A 17,434-nucleotide genomic window follows, 5' to 3' on the forward strand; every position below is an offset into this window, starting at 1 on the left:
AGTCCCAATGGCCAGTCCATCCCTGGCAACAAGTAAAAAATATTGTATTTTTTTCAAAATTTTCGCTCTTTTTTGTTTATAGTGCAAAAAATTAAAACCGCACAGGCGATCAAATACCACCAAAAGAAATCTCTACTTGTGGGGAAAAAAGGACGTCAATTTTGTTTGGGAGCCACGTCGCACGACCGCGCAATTGTTAGTTAAAGCGACGCAGTGCCGAAAGCTGAAATTTCACCTGGGCAGGAGGGGGGTATATGTGCCCAGTAAGCAAGTGGTTAAGAGCCGGTTCACACTGGGGTGACTCGTCAGCGTCCCATTCTATGCAATGGAACCGTTCTAATAGGAGTGACGCAAGGTTCCTGTATGACTTCGGGGGCGGCTCGGGGCGATTTGCATTGACTTCTATACAGAATTCATTTTGCTAATCGCCTCTGAAGTCGTCTTCAGGACGACTTGCAGAGTCGCCCCCAAAGTCGTGCCGCCGCAGTGTGAACCGGCTCTAAAGAGTTAAAAGCGAATAATGATCCACTTTGGCCAACTTGCTTTGAAGACAAACGTTGAAAAACTTTTAAATGCAATATAAAAAAAATCCACTAGATGGCACCATGACCATAGTCAATACCCCTTTAGCACTGACCCAAGAATGACCTGAACAATGAAATGACCATTTAAGATTTGACCCCTTCTGATTATAGATCGTTCGTCATACTCATACTGACCTGAGCCCTTCCAATAATACTTATTTCTGCCATTATTTTTTCTGCTGCGGTATCATTAGGAGTCCTGCCTGTCCGTCAGTTTACAGTAACTCTTTGTTTTCCCAGATAAACTTACAGGGAGTGCCCTTCAGTTAATAACAGGTTGAGATCTGGCAGTCCGCCATGCTGATACATTCAACTGAAACTCTGGGAAAGCAAAGCTACCCGAAAAACAATGAGCAAGAGAAACCCCGATTAGAAGCCTATTAAACGGCGAGGCTTCTTGGAAGACATGCATTGTGAATGGATAAGGATCAGTTAGAGACAATCCACCTACATTACCGGTACGATTCTCCCTCTTATTGTTCCTGATGTACGAGAAACTGCTTATTCTTGTTCTACAACTATTTCTGGTAAATACCGTTCCCCCTGTCCTGCTTTCCTATCATTCTGTAACCTGCTACACTGTCCATGAACATCAACACCTTAATCACTTGGTCCCATCCTGTCTGACCTGCAGAGCTTGCACTTGACTGCATTCAGAGGGAGTCTGCTGAAGATCTGCCAAGATGTACCATGCTGCTGCTGTACCATTCCCCATCCTGAGCAATCTGACAGCTGAACTGGGCAGCGGCACCAACCAGCCATTGTTAACAGGTGAGCCTGAGCAGGTAATGATGTTTAAAGTGTAACTCTGCCCAAAATTCAATTTTAGAACGGAGAAGGCTTAGATGTCCTTTGAGGTTTTAATTGCTGTCTATTTCCCCTTTGGGAAGATTTTACCATTACTTTGAAGAATCCACTAGGGCTAGTAACACTGTCTTCTAAGGAATGTACGGAGAATGCATTTCAATGGAATCGGGTTGGGGTGGGAGATGATTAAGACGCAGGGGCGGACTGACCATTCGTGCACTCGTGCACTGCCCGAGGGCCCCATGCCACTAGGGGGCCCTATCAGGGTTGCCAGCCTCAGTAAAACCAGGGACAGTATGTAAAAATTTTTTTTTTTTACATCTGTCCCTGAAATGTCCCTTACCGTCATCCCTTTGGTCTAAAAATCCCAAGATTATAGCTGCCCCGCCTCTCCGGTACCTTTTCAGTGTGTGTTTGTGTATTCTGTGTGTATTTCTACTGTATGTGTGTATACTGTGTGGCCCCATAATCTCCTATTGCCTGGGGGCCCCATAATCTATTGCCTGGGTGCCCCATAATCTCCTATTGCACGGGGCCTCATAATCTCCTATTGCCTGGGGGCCCCATAATCTCCTAGTGCCCGGGGCCTCATAATCTCCTATTGCAAGGGGCCCCATAATCTCCTATTGCACAGGGCCTCATAATCTCCTAGTGCCCGGGGGGCCCCATAATCTCCTATTGACCGGAGGCCCCACGAGTTGTCAGTCCGCCCCTGTTAAAACGGTTTATTTTGCATAGTCAACACAGGTCAAAGCCTAGGGCAGCGGTGGGGAACCTTGGCACCCCAGATGTTTTGGCACTACATTTCCCATGATACTCGTGCACTCTGCAGTGTACAATGTAGATATCATGGGAAATGTAGAGCATCATGGGAAATGTAGTTCCAAAACATCTGGGGTACCAAGGTTCACCATCACTGGCCTAGGGCAACAAGACTTTACACACAATCGGAAATTCCGACAAGAAAAGTCCGATGTGTCCGAAATTCCGACCGTATGTATGCTCCATCGGACTTTTGCTGTTGGAATTTCCGCCAACAAAAGATTGAGATCTGGTTCTTAAATTTTCCAATGGAAAAAAATCCTGTCAGAAATTCCGTTTGTCTGTAGTAATTCCAAGGCGCAAAATTCAGAGAACTTTTGTGCTACTGTGTGTATGCAAGCCAAGCTTGAGCGGAATTCCGACGGAAAATCCGATCGTGTGTACGTGGCATAAGGGTTTCTGGCTACCAATGACACATTCGCCCCAAGAATACAGGATATTTTCTTTGTACTTTGCAGAGGATACTAGGCGTTCTAATAAGAAAGCTCAGCAGTGCCTGGGTGGTAGTCTTAGGCCCAGATTCTCAAAGGGCTTACGACGGCGCAGCGCCATGTACGCCGTCGTAAGTCCTAATCTGGGCCGTCGTATCTATGCGACTGATTCTTAGAATCAGTTACGCATAGATATCCATTAGATCCGACAGGCGTAAGTCTCTTACGCTGTCGGATCTTAAATGCAATTTTTTTTTTGCCCGCTAGATGGCGCTTCCGTCGATTTCCCTGTCGAGTATGCAAATTAGCTAAATACGCGAATTCACGAACGTACGCGCGACCGACGCAGTAAAGTTACGACGTTTACGTTAGGCTTTTCCCGGCGTAAAGTTGCCCCTGGGTCTATGAGGCGCAGTCAATGTTAAGTATGGCTGTCGTTCCCGCATCGAAAATTTATAAAATTACGTTGTTTGCGTAAGTCGTCCGTGAATGGTGCTGGACGTAATTTACGTCCACGTCAAAACCAATGACGTCCATTTAGAACAATGCACGCCGGGAAATTTAAGGGACGGCGCATGCGCAGTTCGTTCAGCGCGGGGACGCGCTTCATTTAAATGAAACACACCCCCTACCCACCGAATTTGAATTCCGCCAGGTGATTTGCGCTACGTCGCCGCAACTTTACAGGCAAGTGCTTTGTGAATAAAGCACTTGCCTGAAAAACTTGCGGCGGCATAACGTAAATCAGATACGTTACGCCCGCCCATTTTTACGCCGATCTACGAGAATCTGGCCCTTCGTTTCTGGGAATAAATTGAGAAGGCATGCCATTGAGTTCTGAACTTCATTAACACATTGGCATATATAAGGGGTTTGGCTGGAAGACTGACATATTTTCTGCCATTGTAATCCAGCTGGAAAGTGATTAAAGTTCATATTCTGTATGGTCATCACAAGTTGTAGTCTAGATTGGCAGGACTGCATGGGGTGGCACAGATGTCATGTTGCCGGGTTCAAGTACCACATTCCCATATAACACAGGATATTTTTATTGTACTTTGCAGAGGATACTAGACTTTCCAATAAGTAAGCCCAGCAGTGCCTGAATTGGTAGCCATCCTAGGAATATATAGAAAGGGCATATTATGGACTTCTGACCATCAGTAATACATTGTAAAATAGGAAGGTTTAATTGGCAGACTGCCATTGTAATCCACCTGGGTCCTCAGTTAAAATTATTCCTGATGTTTTTGCACTTTTGCTTCTGAAAATATGTTCAGTTTACCCACCCTGTGTCTGACAACTAGATGCCAACTGCTACCAGAATAAGATGAAGGCATGCTCTACTCTTCTAGTCACCTGTTCCAGATGTCCTGACACACAGTGGGCTAACTATGTGCATTCCCAGTCTTGCTGTGTCTTGTGTACATTGACATCCTGATCCTGTTAGTCTGGTACTAAGGCTAGGTAGTTGGTAGGGGTAGGGCAGGCATAAGACAATGGGTGTAGGGGGACAGAATGTCTAAATAAAATCTTGGGAGCAACGCTGTATCCTGGTCTAGGCCAACAAGGCCCAGGCCTAGGGCAGCACTTTGCAGGGGGGCAGCATGGAAAGAGTCCCTGACAGCTTGCATTAAACTGTTAGTGTAGCGCCAGTCTTATGGGGCGGACTGGGCAGAGAGGCAAATTAGTCTAGCGGCCACACTGCTTCTGGTATGGGGGCGGCCAGCATTCCACATATGTGGGGGGGGGGGGTGCTTCTAATTTTCAAATTTTCACTGTCCTATCATCCTGGACCACAAACCTTCCTCACTGTGCTATATGTTTTCTGCTGCACCATTGCCATGGTTATATCTTCTTAGTCCTCTCCATAAAATTATCAGAAATTTGTGCTTAAAGTAGAACTTTAGGCAACACTTTTTTTTTAATTTTGGATAGAGTAAGGAAGGGTTATAGCCCCTGTCAGGTTATTTTTTACCATCCCTGTCCCATTGCAGAGATTTCCCTTCACTTCCTGCCCCATAGCCAAACAGGAAGTGAGAGAAAATCTATGTAAATTAAGGGAATCAATTGTCCCCTCCTGGCCCAGGAACTAGTGTCCCCACTCAAAATTTAAACAGCAAGGGGTGTGGCCTTGACAGGAAGGGGTTTGTCATTGTTATGCCCCTCACTACACGTGACCGATGTGTATTCGGGCACACTGTTAACTCTTCTCATACCAATGCATTCCAGTAGGCGCAGAATCCTTATGAACTTTTATTAGTACAAGATAGAGTAAAACTGAAACAGATACAAACAAGTACAATTAGTAAATAATCACACAATTAGAGCATCCCTAACTACCTAGCTAGAGACACAAAGATAAACGTGCCGGAGATGGATCGGTATGGCTAACGTGGGATAGAACTCAGCAGACATGTGCTTGCTTCCAAGGAGAAAATAGAAAGAAAGGCCTGAAGATGGTGCAAAGCATTCTGGGAAGGAAATACAGAGCCTTGCATGGACCAAAACTAACCAGCTATTCTAACTAACTGAATTTAATGGAAATGGTGCAGTTAAACAAAATGTCCATTAGATGGCAGCATTGATTTAATTCAAACAGTCATATTTAAATTAGGGGGTACACGAGTTTAGTCAGGCCTATGGCAGCACAAAACCTAAATACACTACTGCTTGGGAGTAATATCTACAGTTCTTCTGACCAGAATCCAGTGCTATTGGGTGCAGAGAAGGGTTAGGCCATCGCCAATTGTCAGATACTGACACCATTAAAAACCAGTCTGAACTTACAGCACACTATGAAGAGGAGAGAACAAACTCTCCAGAATAGAAGAACCCTATAGAGTAGTGCGGAGGCTATTGTGCCTCTTTCTAAAAAAAAATGATGGAAAATTCACTTTTCCCTCTAGAATGTGAGTGTACACCCTCATGTTTCTGTAGTTATGGACGGTCCTGTCGTTTTTGCCAGCTTACCCACATATTACTCCAATGTCCCTTTGCACTTCATAATAGTTAAAAAATAAAGGTGCCCTTTGTAACCGAGGCCCTCTTTTTGTTTATGCATAAGCATAGCAAGCCTTAATCTTTAGACTGACATAAAGACCGATGCTTGAGTTTGCATAGCAGCCGTAAGACTTTAGAACAGTGGTCTCCAAACTGCGGCCCGGGGGCCAAATGCGGCCCTTTGCTTGCTTGAACCCAGCCCCTGGAGCACTTTTCCTCCCACTGATGCAAGACACATAAATCTGCCAAATGACAATCAACACTGGGGCACCATTTCTCCTACTGACATTAACAATGGGGCATTTTTCCTCCCAATGATACCAACCATAGGGCACTATTCCTCCCTTATACCAAATGGGGCGATGTTTGCTCCCACCAATGCCAGAAAAATTTCCACTCCTGCTGGCCACCGTCCGGCCCCTCTAAAGTCTGAAGGACAATAAACTGGCCCGTTGTTTAGAAAGTTTGGAGACCCCTGCTTTAGAAGCTGGTTGGTTGTGTGGACATGATTTGGATGGGCCATATTCCCGTAGATTTCGGGCGGGCGTCGCGTAAGCCATTTACACTCCGCCGCCCCAACCTACAGGAGCAAGTGCTGTATTCCCCAAACACTTGCTCCGTAGTTTGGGGCGGCGTAGTGTATTTGGCCCGGCGTATCCCCGCGTAAATCCAAGGGGGGCGGCTTCTATTTAAATTAAGCGCGCCCCCGATTCTAACGAACTGCGCATGCGCCGGGCTTAAAATAGCCCAGTGCGCATGCTCCAGTTCTCGGCGTAAAACGTCAATGACGCCGACGTGTGCGTCATTGACGTAAAGTCGTATTCACGAACGACTTAGTAAAACGACGTACCCGACGGGAAAACACGACGCGGACCCGACGCCATACTTAACATGGCCTACGTGGGACTGGACTTACCCCGCATATAGCAGGGGTAACGACGGTTACGTGACGCAAATTCGTTCGGGAATCGGCGTATCAGGCTCATTTGCATAAACAAATGAGACCTGAACGTAAACGCCACCTAGCGGCCGGCGGAGTAATTACATTTAAGATCCGACAGTTTAAGTGACTTACACATGTCGGATCTTCAGCGTATCTATGCGAAAATGATTCTAAGAATCACTCGCATAGATACACTGGCCAAACAAGAGAGATACGACGGAGTATCCTAAGATACTCCATCGTAACTATACTCAGAATATGGCCCGATGTCTTAAAGTGAGCTTTTAGGCATAAACATAGATGTCCTGTTTACCTGATTATTCATGTTTATACAATAAGAGGAGAGGAGCCAATGCAGACACTACCAGTGCTGGCTGGTAGTGGTGATGGATAAGGTTTTATACGTTCAGCTGGTATTTCCAAAGTAGACTTCTATCTATGGAAGAATATGAAATGATCTGATTGAAATCAATTGGACATCTTATATCTAATCCCACCTTACACCACCATCCTATCTGATGACAGCATTATTGCAGGGAAACTGTATTTATTTTTCTCATTTCTGTTACCACAAGATGCTACAGAGAACATCGTAGAGGTTTGGTTAAAGGAGTTCTCTGACCTAAAACTTTTAACCCCCGATGTGCCCGGGCTGTAAAACTATACAAAATAAACTTTCACTTACCTGCCTATGATCCCCCGTTGTTCCGATATCGCCGTCCCGTTCTCCGGTCCCGGTCTCTTCCACTTCCTGCGTGTCGGTGACTCACAGTGCGCTCAGCCTATCAGCGGCCGCAGCAATGTCCCGTCGCGGCCGCTGATAGGCTGAGCGCACTGTGAGTCACCGACACGCAGGAAGCGGAAGAGACCGGGACCGGAGAACCGGACGGCGATATCGGAACAACGGGGGATCGTAGGCAGGTAAGTGAAAGTTTATTTTGTATAGTTTTACAGCCCGGGCACAGCGGGGGTTAAAAGTTTTAGGTCAGAGAACTCCTTTAATGTTAAGAGTTAGGGGTTACATTGAGGTTAAGCGTTATAGTTAGGTTGGGGATACATTTCAGGTTTAAAGGTTAAATTACCTTTTAGGTGATTGGTTAATGTTAAAAGTAATCGTAAGGGAACGCGTGAGAATGGAGTTCCTGCACTTTTTTCACAGCAGGAACTCGGTTCCCTTTGCAGGACTAGAGCAGCCGAGCCGCCCGAGCCAATCCTTCACTAAGCGGCGATGCCCAGCTCGAGTCACTGTCAGGGGCAGGCGAACCTTAGTGATCCTTTATGTTACTGGCCGCTTCCTGTATATGGATTCATCGGGTAGTGTGCGGGTATTCCGTCACTTCCTCGGTGCCGCAATGTCTTCTGGGAGCTTTTCTTATTATTCCCAGGAGACATTGCGGAGGTCTGCCACGAGTTATCGCGGGATTTAGAAAGAAGTTCTTTCTAAATCCCGCGATAACTCGCGGCAGACCTCCGCAATGTCTCCTGGGAACAACGAGAAAAGCTCCCAGAAGACATTGCGGCATCGAGGCATATGAGCGTATCATTTTTTTTTTTTGGTGGGGGAGTGGATCTTGGGTGGGAGTTCCCACACATTTTTCCCCAGGACTTGACCCCTGTCGTAAGGTTTAAAATAGGTTAGGTCAGTGGTCTAAAAACCATGGCCCGTGGGCCTGATGTGGCCATTTGCTTGGCTTTATCTGGCCTTTGGAGCACTATTCCTCAAACTAATACAAGGCACTATTCCTCCCACTGACACCAACAATGTGGCACTATTCCTGCCCCTAACATCAACAATGGGACACTATTCTTTCCACTGACATCAACAATGATGCACTATTCCTCCCACTAACAGCAATAACAGGGTCCTATTCCTCCCATTGATGCCAATGTTGGGGGCACTATACCTCCTACTGATACCAACAATGGGGCGCTATTCCTCACACCACTAACATCAACAATGGGGCGCTATTCGTCCCACTGACAGCAATGATGGGGGCTATTCCTCCCACTGAGAGCAATGATGGGGTGCTATTTCTCCCACTGACACCAACAATGTGGAACTATACCTTCCATGGATACCTGTGATGTTGCACTATTCCTCTCACTTACATCAATGATGAAGCACTATTCTACCTACTGACACCAGTGATGGGGCACTATTCCTCCCACTGGCCACAATCTGACCCCCTAAAGTCTGAAGGACAGTAATCTGGCCCACCCTTTGTTTAGAAAGTTTGGAAACCCCTGGGTTAGGATGAAGTAATGGACAATTAACTTGCCTTACAGTAAAGCCCTGTACACACGATCGGATATCTGATGGAATCTAATCCGATGGATTTTTTCGTCGGATATCCAAAGAAGCTGACTTTCATCAGTCTTGCCTACACACCATCAGTCAAAAATCTGACCGCGCCCAAAGGCGGTGACGTAAAACACTACGACGTGCTGAGAAAAATGAAGTTTAATGCTTCCGAGCATGCGTCGACTTGATTCTGAGCATGCGTGGATTTTGGACCGATGGACTTCCACACAGACGATCGTTTTTTTCTATCGTTTTTTTATCCATAGGAAAAATTTAAAACATGCTCTATTTTTTTTCACCGATGGAAAACAAACCAATGGGGCCCACACACGATCGATTTGTCCGATGAAAACAGTCTGTTTTCATCAGACAAACCGATCTTGTATATAGGGCTTAAGTCCCCCTACATACGAACATTCAACTTGCGAACTTTCAAAGATGTGAACATGTGTTTGCATGTCCAATCCTATAAAACTAAATACATATACCTAGATTCAGGTACGGCGGCGCATCTTTAAGACGGCGTAGCGTATCGAATTTAATAAATAAATTGTATTCTGTATTCACAAAGCACTTGTCTCCTAACTTACGGCGGCGTAGCGTAAACGGGGCCGGCGTAAGCGCGCCTAATTCAAATGAGGATGTGGGGGGGCGTGTTTTATGTAAATTACTCGTGACCCGACGTGATTGACGGTTTTTACGAACGGCGCATGCGCCGTCCGTGTACATATCCCAGTGTGCATTGCTCCAAAGTACGCCGCAAGGACGTATTGGTTTCGACGTGAACGTAAATTACATCCAGCCCCATTCACGGACGAGTTACGCAAACGATGTAAAATTTTCAAATTTTAACGCGGGAACGACGTCCATACTTAACATTGGCTACGCCACCTAGGGGGCAGCTTTATCTTTACACGGCGTATCTCTTACGGAAACGGCCTATCTTTACTGCGACGGGCGCACGTACGTTAGTGAATCGGCGTATCTAGTCATTTACATATTCTACGCCGAACTCAACGGAAGCGCCACCTAGCGGCCAGCGGAAAAATTGCACCCTAAGTTACAACGGCGCATGCTAGGTTTAAGTGTATCTCAGTTTGAGCATACACTTAAACTTACGAAGGCTTCGATTCGGAGTTACGTCGGCGTATCTACTGATACGCCGGCGTAACTATTTGTCAATCTGGCTAATAGTACAGCGGGCTGAACGAAAAAATACTGACAGATCGCCTTACCAACACAAGAAATGCCTGTGCCATTGTGTTCTGACAGGGGAACTCCGCCCTACCAGATCACACTGATCGGCGCTCGCAGCCATTGTCTGCAAGCGCTGATCTTTGTTGGACTGACGAATGAGCTTCCGGAATGGAATATGTTTGTAACTAGGGGAATTACTGTACTGAGATGTAATTACCATGTTCCTATATATCAAGTATCTCATATTGTTGATGAATGTCAAATATGTACAGAGGAGAAACATTACCTTGCACAATTTTTGGGTACTGAAAATATGTTTGACAAAAAAGAGCTGATACTCTCATTCCAAACACAACCCTGCTAATATTCAATATACTGCGCGTCTAATCCTGGATTCCAGAGCCGTGACAAACACTTACCCTGCTCCCCATAATAATCCGATTTTTTTTCCCTCTTTTAGAATATTACCCTAATCCAAACTCCTGGGAGCAGTCAGAGTACAGCTATGAAGCAAGTGATGCAGATTTACCGTTTTTGGCTTTCTTCACCTCTCCTGAATGTTCCTCAAAGGATTCAGAGATCTGGAGTGTGACTGACAACACAATCATTGATGAGACAAACCCTCAGTTCACAGGCGAGTGTGCAGGTGACAAATGCATTTACTAGCTTGCTTGACACGGAGATACAGAAGACTTGATAAGTACCAGTAAGATAAGACGGCAATCACAGTTCTTATTTGGTTTAATGGGTGTCAGAATTCCCCAAAAGTAAACCTGTGCTTTACTCGTGAAGTAACAACACAATACTTTCCGTGACACATTTTTGTTTATTTAATGTAGAGACGCTTCACTCCTGACAGCCCATTTTAAGACAGAAACCACATCTATGACTAAGTCCCGTGGCTGGGGCGAAACGCGTCAGGGGGGTGGCTTGGGAGGAGCCTAGCCTGAGGCTGCTTTCTGTCTTTACATGGGTTGTCAGGAGTGCTGCGTCTACATTAAATTACAGAAGCCAGCACCCAAATTTAGCAGATCCCCGTAGTGGAACCATCAGCGGAGTGGTGCTCTAAGTCAATGTTTCTCAACCTTTTTTCAGTCAAGGCACCCTTTAAAAATTATGGACAATCTCCAGGCACCCTTTAAAAATTATGGACAATCTCCAGGCACCCTTTAAAAATTATGGACAATCTCCAGGCACCCTTTAAAAATTATGGACAATCTCCAGGCAACCCATTCTAAAACTATTCTAATACATTTACATAATGCAGCAACATCCACAAGTCCAAGTAGGACACCAAACATTAGAGGTGTTTACCGTATTTATCGGCGTATAACGCAAACTTTTTTCCCCTTAAAATCAGGGGGAAATCGTGGGTGCGCGTTATGCGCCGATCCTCGCTGTCTCAGAGCGCCGCCGACAAAGACCGAGCCGAGTGTACTGGGCGCTCGGCTAGGCTCGGCCACGCTCGGCTCCGCCTGCAGCCACGCGAGAGGAGCCGAACACACCGGAAATCCGTTAAACTTACGTCCGGCGTAAAGTTACCCCTGCTATATGAGGCGCAGCCAATGCAAAGTATGGACGTCGGCAAGCGTATCTTTTTACCTCGTTTACGTAAGTCGTACGAGAATGGGGCTGTGCCTTGGCTACGTTCACGTCACAGGCATTGGGCCTGGCGTATCTTAGGGCGTAAATTGGACAAGATACTGAGCATGCGCGCGCATGCGCCCGTTCGTTAGGCGCGTCATTTACGTGGGGTCACGGCTCATTTGAATGCAACACGCCCACCTCTTCCAAATTTGAATTACGCGGGCTTACGCCGGCCCATTAAGCTACGCCGCCGCAACTTACGGAGCAAGTGCTTTGTGAATACTGCACTTGCCTGTCTAAGTTGCAGAGGTGTAGCGTAAATAGGATACGCTACACCCGCATAAAGATACGCCCTCCTACCTGAATCTGGCCCCATCTCTCTGCTCGGGGAGGACTGAGAACTGAGCGATCGGCCGTGCTTGTTCGCTCGGTTCTCAGTCTTAGAACCAGCGGGGGACAGATGCAGCATCAGACCGATGCTGTATCCACCTAGGCAAGTATGATTTCAGAAAAGCATTCCCATAATTCTCTTTTAAGTGGTATATCTCATCCATGTAAACGGATGCATTCTGCAAGAGAGCTTGAGCTTGTGAAAAACATCAGACTTGTTGCCTTGATCACCAGAATAAAATAGGAGAAAGAAAGCCTAAAAAAAGAAACAGATGCAGCCATCCTATCTAAGCATTGGTAAGCTGCAATATAATAAATGTTTGCTTTTGGGTTTAATATGGCTTTAATATAAACAAATATACAGCATTAAGCTAGAACTTTAGCTTGCTTTTCTTGAAATATAATTATCTTCTTTTTAAATGTAAAAAATAAATCTTTTTGTGGTGCAAGGTCCAGAGCAGAAAGTAGCACAGCCTTGGTCATAAAGAGGTTAAGAAAATTCCCCTTGCTCTGGGAAAATATGTAAAGGGTTTCAGTAAAGTATCAACCACAATGGCCGTCTATAGAAACAATATACTGTATGTCTGCACGCCTCGCGCTGTTTACCGTTAATGTTTCCCCTCCTCGCAGACCTGTTAGACGCGGTGACAACACGCAGAAGGAATTTGGACCAACAGGTTTTACAAGAGGATGCGGAGCCTGAAACTGCAGTCTGTGGTGAGCAGAATAGGGCATTGCCTTACCATGAGGGTATGTTTGGATATTATTAATGTATACACACTGGCTTTTATCTGCATTTTTACAAAGTTTAACCCTTACATGTATAGGCGTTTAAAGTGGAGGTAAAAAAAAAAAAACTGCAGGCAAACTTTTTTTTTGCAGAAGGTATATTTATATAAAAAAAATTGTAGAGCTATTCATCCTGTTAAACCACATGTACAGTGTCTTACAAAAGTATTCATAGTGAGTATGACACAACTGCAAACCTACCAAGACATGGCCATCCACTTAAACTGACAGGCTGGGCAAGGAGAGCATTAATCAGAGAAGCAGCCAAGAGGCCCATGGTAACTCTGGAGGAGCTGCAGAGATCCACAGCTTAGGTGGGAGAATCTGTCCACAGGACAACTATTAGTTGTGCTCTCTACAAATCTGACCTTTATGGAAGAGTGGCAAAAAGAAAGCCATTGTTGAAAGAAAGCCATAAGAAGAAGTTTGCAGTTTAGGAAAAGCCATGTGGGGGACACAGCAAATATGTGGAGGAAGGTGCTCTGGTCAGATGAGACCAAAATTAAACTTTTTGGCCCAGAAGAAAAATGTTATGTGTGGCGAAAAACGAACACTGCACATCACCCTGAACACACCATCCCCACCGTGAAACATGGTGGTGGCAGCATGATGTTGTGTGGATTCTTTTCTTCAGCAGGGACAGGGAAGCTGACCAGAGTTGATGGGAAGATGGATGGAGCCAAATACAGGGCAGAAAACCTGTTGGAGTCTGCAAAAGACTTGAGACTGGGGCAGAGGTTCACCTACCAGCAGGACAACAACCCTAAACATACAGCCAGAACTACACTGGAATGGTTTAGATCAAAGCATATTCATGTGTTAGAATGGCCCAGTCAAAGTCCAGACCTAAATTCAATTGAGAATCTGTGGCAAGACTTGAAAATTGCTGTTTACAGATGCTCCATCCAATCTGACAGAGCTTGAGCTATTGGGCAAAGAAGAATGGGCAAAAATGTCACTCTCAGCAAAAGGAGGTTCTACAAAGTATTGACGCAGGCGAGCGGAATACAAATGTACCCCCCACACTTTCACACATTTGTATAAAAATGTGAAAAGCATTTATCTTTTTACTTCCACTTCTCAATTATGTGCCACTTTGTGTTGGTCTATCACATTAAACCCCAATAAAATACATTTACACTTTTGGTTGTAACATGACAAAATGTGGACAATTTCAACGGTGTGAATACTTTTTCAAAGCACTGTATATTTGTTAGCCGGTCAGCGGGCACACAGTGTGGGCCAGGGCACCTCCTCTCCAGTCAGTGCAGAGTGCTCTGTTTGGTCTGTGCGTTCCACGGAGTTGCTGACGTCGCTTCCGGTTTATCACTGGCACGGGGAAAACCTGAAGTGATGTTTTAACTCGAATGGAAAGCACCGCCCATGTCCTAGGGCGGTGCCAATGTCAATCAAAGCACCCGGCCGTCATGATACATACGTTGTCCGGCGCGATGGACTGCGCCTCAAGGCAGGTTTCTATATTTTTTTTTAAAGGGCCATTTAAAAAATAATAATTTAGTTTGTGACTACCTGGACGGGCCGCCACTGCATTTGATGGATTTATGGTTCAGTTAAAGCGGAGGTTCACCCAAATAACATGTATATAAGATCATATTCTTTATACTTCTACCATGTACAGTATGCCCTTTTTATTTTTTATTTTGGCTCTACATACCTTATGATGGTTATTTTCCACCCGACTTCCGGGTACTGACTCCTGCGGGAGTAGGCGTTTCTATGCAGAGACGCAATGTCACCTGGGACTTCGCCCAGATGATTGACGTCCTTGAGAAAAAGTTCCCCCCGCACCCCCCTATTGCGTAGGCGCATCACGAGAGTCACAGAGTTTATGAAAGTAGCCGAACTGCGAATCAGCTCTACACGGCACCTGCGCACCGACTAGGAGCCGTGTAGAGCTGACTGCGCAGGCGCCGTATAGAGCTGACTCGCAGTTCGGCTACTTTCGGAAACTCCGTGACTTTTGTGACGCGCCTACGCAATAGGCGGGTGCGGGGGGAACTTTTTCTCAAGGACGTCAATCATCTGGGCGAAGTCCCAGGTGACATTGCGCCTCTGCATAGAAACGCCTACTCCGGCGGGAGTCAGTACCCGGAAGGAGGGTGGAAAATAGCCATAATAAGGTATGTAGAGCCAAAAAAAGGGCATACTGTACATGGTGGAAGTATAAAGAATATGATCTTATATACATGTTTTTTGGGTGAACCTCTGCTTTAAGAGCACAAGCAGCTGCGATAGTTATTATTCACAACATGCCCTAAATATAACTGTTTAGAAAATAGTTAAATCGGTGAATTTAAGTCACTTCAATTACTCATTTAATTGTGTGCGTAAACTGCAGCTTGAGCTACTGAGCTCAGCGAAAATACTTTTTAACAAAGCAGCGAAGAATAGAAAAGTAAGCATGGTAAAAGGAAGTTGGAGCTTTACACAGACTATTGAGATAATCTATGGGAAGTCCTAGATAATCTTTTTTGTGTATATGTTTGTTAGATCGCTTCCATAGTCATTCTATGAAGCAGTGAAGCACTGTCACTGGGTAAGGCTAAGAAACAAGGCTGCCTGTATGTACATGGCAGGAGAAAAGCAGCTTTAAAAACATGCCTAAGCTGCCTTTTTCCCCCAAACACATTTAGGTGCATGAAGCGCTGGGACGTTTATTTCATTGTCCACAATATTCATTTATTCTGGCCATTGAAATGAAAACGTGCCTAGCGGTTAGGCGCGATTTGGTGTTTTTTCCAGCCATAACACTTAAAAGTGCTGATTTCTTTCTACTCCTACATGTGCATGGACACATAGGCCCAGATTCACAAAGACTTACGATGGCGTATCTCCAGATACGCCGTAGTAAGTCTGAATGGCCGCCGTCGTATCTATGCGCCTGATTCATAGAATCAGTTACGCATAGATTTGGCCAAGATACGAGCGGCGTAAGTCTCCTACGCCGTCGTATCTTGGGGTGCATATTTATGCTTGCCGCTAGGTGCTTCCGTTGATTTCCGCGTCGAATATGTAAATGAGCAAGATACGCCGATTCACGAACGTACGTATACCCGTCGCAATTAGTTACGCCGTTTACGTAAGACATACGCCGGCGTAAAGATAAAGCTGGTCTCTAGGTGGCGCAGCCCATGCAAGTTATGGACGTCGGAACAGGCGTATCTTTTTACGTTGTTTACGTAAGTCGTACGCGAATAGGGCTGTGCGTAAGTTACGTTCACGTCGTAAGCAGTGTTCGACGTATCTTAGGCATTCTATCCGACGCATGCGCACTGGGATACGTCCACGGACGGCGCATGCGCCGTTCGTTCAAAACGTCAATCACGTCGGGTCACGATTCATTAGCATAAAACACGCCCACCTCTTCACAATTTGAATTACGCGCTTACGCCAGCACATTTACGCTACGCCGCTGTAATTTAGGACGCAAGTGCTTTGTGAATACAGCACTTGCCTCTCTAAGTTGCGGCGGCGTAGCGTAAATACGATACACTACACCCGCCCACACTTGCGCCGCTCTACGTGAATCTAGGCTATAGGCCAATATGGAGTGGCGTTCAGAGGCATGAAAAAAAAAGGTCAAGCACCTGTGAGCTCAAGTGTGCATGAGGCCTTATACAGCACAAAAATGTGTTTCTCTTTAATCAATAATAGCTAATGTTGTTACAGGATGACATAACAGAGCTGCATTGTCTATTAAATGTGTAACCTTTGTTCTGTGTTAATAAGAAACAGGTATTTCAGAACTGAAACCATCTCAAGTGACTCGGAGAGCGAACAACCGCAGAGGAAAGAAAGGAAGCAGAACAAGTGAGTGAGACCTCTGGGCTTGTAGAGTGTATAGAAGCTGTGTCGCAGAGAGATGAATTCTGATTGGTTCACTATGGCAGATTTTTATCTCATTAAATAAACTTGCAAAATGTTTTCCCATGTTGACCTCAAATGTCAATGTGTTGGGCTTAGTCAATGTCAATGTGTTGGTCCTACAGGGTATAAGGCCGGGTTCACACCTATGCGAATTGGTTGTGGCTTAAACCGCATCCAATTTGCATAACATTATAAAATACATTGGCCCAGATTCAAGTAGAATTGCGCGATATTTGCGGGGGAGCAGGGCAACGATTTTGCCCTGCGCCCCCGCAAATATTTTGCGCTGCCCTCGATTCACGGAGCAGTAGCTCCGTGAATTGCGAGGGCGCACCGGCAAATTTGCCCGGCGTAAGCACGCGCAAGTTAAATGATCCCGCCGGGGGCGGGAATCATTTAAATTAGGCGCGCTCCCGCGCTGAGCGTACAGCGCATGCTCCGTCTGGAAACTTTCCTGAAGTGCATTGCGGCAAATGACGTCGCAAGGACGTCGCTTGCTTCTAAGTGAACGTGAATGGCGTCCAGCGCCATTCAAGTTTCACTTACGCAAACGCCGTGAAATTCAAATTTCACGGCGCGGGAAGGCCGGCTATACTTTAGCATTGGCTGCCCCTACTATTAGAAGGGGCAGCCTTGCGCTAAAAGTAGCCGTACGGAATCTCTCGTAGCTGGCTTGCGCGGGGCCCGCGCA

The 17,434-nt window shown here is 45.8% G+C and overlaps 1 protein-coding gene across 7 annotated transcripts in view; it reads left to right on the forward strand.

Moving 5' to 3' along the window:
- The first annotated feature begins 720 nt into the window (after positions 1–720).
- Positions 721–17,434, forward strand: part of LOC120916494 (ETS-related transcription factor Elf-5-like) — a 31,660-nt gene continuing 14,946 nt past the window's right edge. The window contains exons 1-5 of one of the 7 annotated variants that reach the window (XM_040327487.1): positions 721–1,111; positions 1,219–1,355; positions 10,550–10,735; positions 12,697–12,816; positions 16,612–16,686. In XM_040327487.1, the coding sequence (XP_040183421.1) occupies positions 1,268–1,355; positions 10,550–10,735; positions 12,697–12,816; positions 16,612–16,686 (469 nt within the window). In that variant the 5' untranslated portion in view covers positions 721–1,111; positions 1,219–1,267. The other 6 variants (XM_040327489.1, XM_040327490.1, XM_040327483.1 and 3 more) reach the window with 6 other exon arrangements.

The sequence above is a fragment of the Rana temporaria genome, chromosome 10 (assembly GCF_905171775.1).
Source record: "Rana temporaria chromosome 10, aRanTem1.1, whole genome shotgun sequence".
In the NCBI taxonomy this organism is placed as follows: domain Eukaryota; kingdom Metazoa; phylum Chordata; class Amphibia; order Anura; family Ranidae; genus Rana; species Rana temporaria.